Here is a 7,210-nt window from a genome sequence, read left to right on the forward strand (position 1 = left end):
TCTGTGGTTTAACCCACAGCGCCACCCTTATTATATATATAATACCTTAATTTTTTAATTTCAGCCTCATTTCATTTCATTTCATTTCATTTCATTTCATTATTTCAGCCTGGATCAGTGGCGTAGCGTGGGTTGTCAGCACCCGGGGCAAGGCAAGTAATTTGCGCCCCCTAACCCGTGGATTTGCGCCCCCTAACCTGTGGATTTGCCCTAACCCCAGATGTTGCGCCCGGTGCGGCTGGCCCCCCCTGCACCCCCCACGCTACGCCACTGGCCTGGATGGCTTTAAAGAGAACTAGACAAATTTGTGGAGAGAGCAACTGATGGCTACTAGCCAGGACGGCTCTGCTGTGCCTCCACAGCTGGAGGCAGGAATGCTTCTGAATGCCAGTTGCTGGAAACCCCAGGATTGTGTTCGAATCCTGCTTGCTGGTTTCCCATTGGGGCATCTGCTTGGCCACTGTGACAACAGATTGCTGGACTAGACGGGCTTTTGGCCTGACCCAGCAGCCAGCTCTTCTGATGTTATGCCTTTGCTATGAGTGTGCTGGTGTCCCCGGGACGCGGGTGGCGCTGTGGCCTATCCCACTGAGCCTCTTGGGCTTGCCAATCAGAAGGTCGGCGGTTCGAATCCCTGCGATGGGCTGAGATCCCATTGCTCCGTCCCTGCTCCTGCCAACCTAGCAGTTTGAAAGCATGCCACTGTGTCAGGTGTGCGTGCAGGAGCCAGGCCCTGTGACCAATAGGACTTTGCAGGACTGGGACTTTCCTAAGTTTGTTCTGAAGAGGCAAGGTGCTGCCGCACAGGTGAGGCCGATTGGTAACTCACAGCACCTGGTGGCAAGAGCCGGGAAGGGATATAAGGTCAGCATTTCCGTTTGGCTCTTTGCCACAGCAATACGCTTCCTGCCTTGCTGTGTTTGACTTCGTGACTCCTTGCTTCCTGATCTTCGGACCCTTGGCTTCTTGACTCCCGGCTCTCGGACCCTCGGACCCTCGGCTTCTTCACTCCCTGCTTCCTGATCTTCGGACCCCTGACTCCTTGACTCCTTGCTTCCTGGCCCTCGGACTCTTGGCTTCTTGACTCCCGGCTCTCTCACCCTCGGACTCTGGGCTTCCTGACTCCTGGCTTCCGGACACTTGTTCCTGCTTCAACCCTGCCATCTTGCCTCTGGTCCCGACGTTCTCTGCCAGGACTTTGACCTCCCGTAACACAGTGCAAGTAGATAAATAGGTACTGCTGTGGCAGGAAGGTAAACGGTGTTTACGTGTGCTCTGGCAATTGTCACAGTCCTCCGTGCACCAGTAGCTGTTTAGTTCTGCTGGCCACTTGACCCGGAAAGCTGTCTGTGGACAAATGCTGTCTCCCTCGGCCTGAAAGCGAGATGAGCGCCGCAACCCCATAGTCACCTTTGACTGGACTTAACCGTCTGGGGGTCCTTTGCCTTTTTTACCTTGCTGGTGTCCCCAACGTAGCATTGGTGGGAAAGGGCTGCAACCCAACGGATTCTCCTGCAGGATACAAGAGAGGGCAGCTAATTCCCCCATCATGGGTTTATCATAGGACCTCCCGTCGGCCTTGGGCCCACGGGACATCCTGGCTGCATCCCAAAGAGGAGATAAGGGCCTGGGTGGCTTCTGTGAAGGAAAGCCCAAAGGGGGAAAGATCCACGCCTTCCCTTCCAGCTTTCACTCTGCAGCCAATGGCCAATCCCCTGGGGAAAACAAAGCCTTCTCTGTGCATATAAAAAGCTGACTTGCTGGGCTCTAGAAGCAGTGGGGGAAGGTTGTGGTCAGGTGTCCTGAGGAAAAGCTCTCCAGCCCACATCTCCACCCTCCCTTCAGAGTCTGCGTTCATCTGCAGTCCAGGATGCAACCCACCGAAAACTTCAGGTAAGCACAAACCAGGAGTCTCATCTCCTCTCTAGACTGTTTCACACTTCTTGGGATTTTTAGTGCTAATTATGCATGCACCCCCCAGGTTACCACCTCTTGAAAATGTGATCACATTCGCTGCTAAAATTTACTTTTCCCACTTTTTTTTTAAAAAAAGTATCTTACCATATTTTCTCTGGGAATCCAGATTAAATGGGAAAATAGGTGACAGCATCTTGGTGAGCGGTGGCGCGGTGTGCGTGCTGCAATAGAAAATCAAGTATTGCATGCCTGAGAGACTGATCCGTTTTAGCATTTAAATCACCAGGAGACATGGTGTTTAAAGCGCGTCTCCAGAAGGCCTCTCACCTGTGCGAGCAACAACCCTTTAAAGATATCCTTTTATAAGGTCTTGTATGGAAACTTTCAACTGCAAAAAGAAATAGTGAAAATAAGATTGTTTTTTTTTTAAAAAATGGTTATATTGAAATAAAAAAATTAAGGTCTTATATATATAATAAATGTGCCAGGCAAACGCGTAGTACATAAATGTATGGGCCACATGTCTGAGGCAGTACAGGAGGGCTCCCAAACTGACCAAATGTTTTCTCTGCAAGGTCAAAGGAAAATGGAAAAGCCTCCCCATTGTCTTTTCCTTTACAAATCCTGTCTTAAGGGTATGTCTGTGTATGAATAGGGTGAGCCTGTGACCTGGCTCAGGGATCTTGTGTCCCCCATAAGGGAATAAGGGCAGATTTTCGTTTATTACAATAGCATCCCAAAAATGTCATTGCAAATCTGTAACTTTTGTTTTGTAATCCTCACTTTGAGTGACTTCTGGAATTCTGCCCAACATACAGCTTTGCACATGGGCACCTAAATACCACAAGCAGAATTATAGCTGGTGGAATATCGAGACATAAAGTTCCTATTATCCACCTAGTGGACAATCTCTGTAGTTTCTAAGCTTTAAACGCAACATGTGAAGGCGTCCACATTTGTAATTTCCAATTGGATCTTGTCCATTGGTCCTACAAAAACCCACATTAGGAATTCTTTGACATCCTGGTTAGTCTTGTACAACGTGCCTTTCCCTGTTTACAATTTGTTTGGTGCTATAGGCTAAATGATTGGATTTCAACGATAAAAAATCTATCCGCTTTGATATCTGAGGGTGCTGTTCACAACAAGTGTGTGTCCCTCATTTTACTTCTGAACATTTTTGGTGACAATGGACTGTAAGTGCGAACTGTTTCCATTGAAAACCACCGGTCACAAAAATCCTTTTAAAGACATTATGACTGGACAATAAGTACTGTAATATCAATGATTTTACAATTTAAAATGGACATGCGGTATGATGATAAACAATTGAAGGGGGAAGTCAACTCTATTCTTTTCTCTGTGTTTGAATATGTATTGTTTTTGTGTGTGCTGTTTTTGGAAAATTAATAAAATATTTTAAAAAAAGAAAACCACCGGTCACATTGTTATAGGAAAATCCTTGGGCTCACTTGGATTTCCAAACAAAGACAGCAGGCAGGAATATAGGAGCTGTTAACAGAGAAATCTGAGGGCTCCCTTGGACAAAAAAACAAGGACGCCAGCCAGGTATACCAGAGCAAAACAGCAGCCAGTAGGCTTGGCCTTTATTGAACAGGACTCCCACCTGCCACAAGGTGGACTCCCACCTGCCACAAGGTGGACTCCCACCTGCCACAAGGTGGACTCCCACCTGCCACAAGGTGCAACATCTAAAGGCTACAGGCTCCCCATCCTCTGGGCTGTACTCATCAGCAGTGGCTGTCCAGAATTTCAGGAAAGGGTCTCTCCTTCCCAGCCCTGCCCGAAGATGCTGAGGACTGAACCTGGGGCATTGGGAGGCAGTGTGGTGTAGTGGTTAGACCTGGTCCAAATCCCCGCTCGGCCATGAAGCTCACCGGGCCACCTTGGGGGCTGGTCACTGCCTCTCAGCCTGACAGGGTCACTGTGAGGAATCAATGAAGTGGGGGAGGGCCATTTATGCCACCTTGAGACCTTGAGGGGGGAAAATTATATATAAATGCAATAAATAGTCATAATCCTGCACAGAAGCATCATGGGATCATAGAACTGCGGAGTTGGAAGGGGCCACGAGGGTCATCTAGTCCAGTGTTTCCCAACCTTTTTTGGGCAAAGGCACACTTGTTTGATGAAAAAAATCTTGAGGCACACCACCATTACAGCCCCGTGACGTCAGCGCGCAGCGTCACGCCGGGAGGGAAGGGCGCCGGGGCGCTGCTGCTGCTGCTGCTGCCGCCGCTCCCGGCAGGCATGGGCCCAGCTGAGGCGGCGGCGGCTGTTGTGGTGGTGGCGGCGATAGCGGGCGGAGGAGGGGGCGGCGGCAGGGCCGAGGTGGCCGGCGGCGGCGGGGGAGGCGGCAGCGGGTGGAGCAGGAGGGCGGCCGAGGCCGGTGAGGGAGTAGGGTTGCCCGGGGCTTGAGGAGCCGTCGCTGGGAGTTGCTGCTGCTGTTGTTGCTGCTGCTGCCCGGACATGCCGGCCTCCTCCTCGTCCGCTGTCTCGCGCTCCTCCCTTTTGCGCGCGCTGCCCCGCCGCCCCATTGGCCGGGTCCTGTCAGCTGATCCTGTGTTATTTCCTGTGTGTGTGTGTGTGAGGGGAGAATGGAGAGAGAAACCTCGGCACCACCACCGCGGAGCCGCCCCTGGCTCGACGCGGATCCTCGCCGCCGCCCCGCCTCTCGCCGCCCGACTCGCCCGCCTCCCTCCCACGGCACACCAGACACTAGTGTGCCGCGGAACACCGGTTGGGAAACACTGATCTAGTCCAGCCCCCTGCAATGCAGGAATCTTCTGCCCAGCATGGAACTCGAACCCACAACCCTGACATTAACAGTCACATGTTCTACCGATTGGCTTCGGCCCCTTCCTCACCTGTTGGTATTGTAAACAAAAAATCTGCCCTTTTTCCCTTATGGGGTGTCCAAGAGCCCATACAGAGTCCTTAAGTGGGTTCCCTATTGGTAGGAGAAAATAACAGAGGCCAACCAGAGAATATTTGAGAAGCAAAGCAGCTAGTAAGCCTGATCTTTATTGATCTGTTGCAACAGGGTCCTCACTCACCACACGCAGGAGGGACCCAGAACAATGGTGTGCAAGTTCTTATATAGACATTTTAAATTCCCTGCCCTGGAGCTCAAGACCACCCCTCCATACATCCTACATACATCACAGAAGGGGTGTAACCCAAGATCCCCCCCCCCAGATACATCATACCTATATCACAGGAAAGGTGGTCTACAGCAGAAATCTCAGTGCGTTATCTCCTGTCTGGCAGATTACCTGTTAATGCTCACTTGATCGGATACCCTGGGGAGCCTGGCCAGTCTTTTGTAATGATAAATACTTAGTTCCTGAGCCAGGTCACAGGCTCACCCTATTCAAACACAGACATACCCTTAAGACAGGATTTTTGAAGGAAAAGACAACGGGGAGGCTTTTCCCTTTTCCTTTGACCTTGCAGAGAAAACATTTGGTCTGTTTGGGAACAAAAAATGGTTTCAGGTTGGTCTTCCTGTGCTGATCTATGTATGTGCTTGTTTGGTACATTTATGAACATTTAATATATATCTAAGACCTTAAAATTCTTATCACATTGGAAACAGATTCCACAGCTGACCATCCCTACCTCTGGGGTTGGGCTAGATGACCCTCAGGGTCCCTTCCAATTCTATGATTCTGATTCAACCTTGCTGCCGTTCTTTTCCGATCTCTCTTTGCAGCTTTGAGCTCTGCAGAGAGACGGCCGACTGGCTCCTGGCTCGGACCAGGCAGCGCCCCAGAATCGCCATCATCTGTGGCTCTGGACTGGGACCCCTCGCTGACAGCTTGAAGAACCCAGAGTCTTTCAAGTACATGGACATCCCCAACTTCCCGCACAGCACAGGTATGGAGAACATAGCTGTCAACCGTCCCTTATTTGGCGGAAAAGTCCCTTTTCCCAGCGCTGTGTCCCGCTGCTGTCCCTTATTGATGATGTCCCTTAAATTTCCCAGGTTTCAAAGGAAGCAGCTCCTCTCCCTCCCTCTCTGCTGGCCAGGGAGGAGGGAGGCTCCAACTGTGTTGCTTGGCTGCGTTGCTCACCCAATAAGGAGTCTAAGAACGACTTGGGGGGGGGTGGAGCTTGCATGCCTTGTGCCGATCAAATCGGCCGCGTTGCCTGGGGACTCGCCTTTGCTCAGCGCTTCCCAGCAGAGAGGTGACACTGGTTTTCCTTGCTGCATCCCCTTTGCCGGGTTGCTGCGCTGTGGGAACCACCGCTTGAGGCTTCGTTTGGCTGCTGGCTGGGCTTTCTGCGTTTGGCTTGGAGGGGCTCAGAAGTTGAACATACCTGTGTTTGGAAAATCCTTTATTTTGGCTGCTGATCCCTTATTTTTGAGGCTGCTGGTCCCTTATTTTCAAATCTGTAAGTTGACAGCTATGATTGAGAACTATCCTTGCTGTGTGCCGCTGCTCTGCAATTCCTCCCAGGGTCTTTTCATGCCGTCCTGGGACCTCGGGTCTGCTTCCTCGCTGGCCAGCCGGAACTGATTGTGCATGAATTGTGCAGATTGTGATCTGGTTTCTTTCCGCAGGGCCTGTAAGACAGAGTTGTTCCGCCTGGCCTTTGGCTTGGAGTCAATTTCATTCCCTTCCTCTTTCTTTTTTCCTTTCTCCTCCTGTGATGAGGCTGCATTTTAATGTTTTAATGTTGTGTTCTAATCTTGTTTTTAAGTTGTATTCATTCAACTTGTTTTTATTATCGGTTGTTAGCCGCCCTGAGCCCGGCTTTGGCTGGGGAGGGTGGGGTATAAATAAAATTTATTATTATTATTATTATTAAGCAGAAAAAAACTGCAACAAGAGATCAGCTCCATGTTTTGGGACTGGGTGGGCTGTCGGCTTAGCTTGAGGGCATTTTCACCCAGGGTGCTAAAATCCCGCTTTGCATTTCTGAAGCCTCCACATGTGAATGGGAAACCCATTATAGCAAGGATCTACCTCTGAGTTAAAAATAGCGGTATCTGGCTACCCTCTTGTGGCGAAATGGACACATCTGCACTTTTATGATGATGCATGGCAGAGCGTATGTGAATTTTCCTACCTGGTAGTGCAAAAGCTGTGTAGGTAACTGGAGGGTTTGTGTGTTTAGAGACAGAGAGACAGCAGGGACTCTGAGATAATGTTAGGAACCTAGGCTCATTATTGTGCAATGATGAATTCACCCGGGTCCAAGAGCTTTTCTTGTCATTCCACAGCTGTGGCTTGTGAAAACCTGATCTTACCCATGGAATGCGGAC

The 7,210-nt window shown here is 50.2% G+C and overlaps 1 protein-coding gene across 2 annotated transcripts in view; it reads left to right on the forward strand.

Annotated features, from left to right (window-relative positions):
* Positions 1-993: 993 nt before the first annotated feature.
* LOC114599954 (purine nucleoside phosphorylase-like) overlaps positions 994-7,210 on the forward strand; it is a 14,669-nt gene continuing 8,452 nt past the window's right edge. Inside the window, exons 1-3 of one of the 2 annotated variants that reach the window (XM_077929444.1) lie at positions 994-1,234; positions 1,846-1,893; positions 5,654-5,817. In XM_077929444.1, coding sequence (XP_077785570.1) covers positions 1,871-1,893; positions 5,654-5,817 — 187 coding nt within the window. In that variant the 5' untranslated portion in view covers positions 994-1,234; positions 1,846-1,870. Of the gene's footprint in view, positions 1,235-1,370; positions 1,894-5,653; positions 5,818-7,210 lie in introns of those variants that run through there. The other variant, XM_077929443.1, reaches the window with a different exon arrangement.

Source organism: Podarcis muralis, chromosome 5, assembly GCF_964188315.1.
Source record: "Podarcis muralis chromosome 5, rPodMur119.hap1.1, whole genome shotgun sequence".
NCBI classification, from domain to species: Eukaryota; Metazoa; Chordata; class Lepidosauria; order Squamata; family Lacertidae; genus Podarcis; species Podarcis muralis.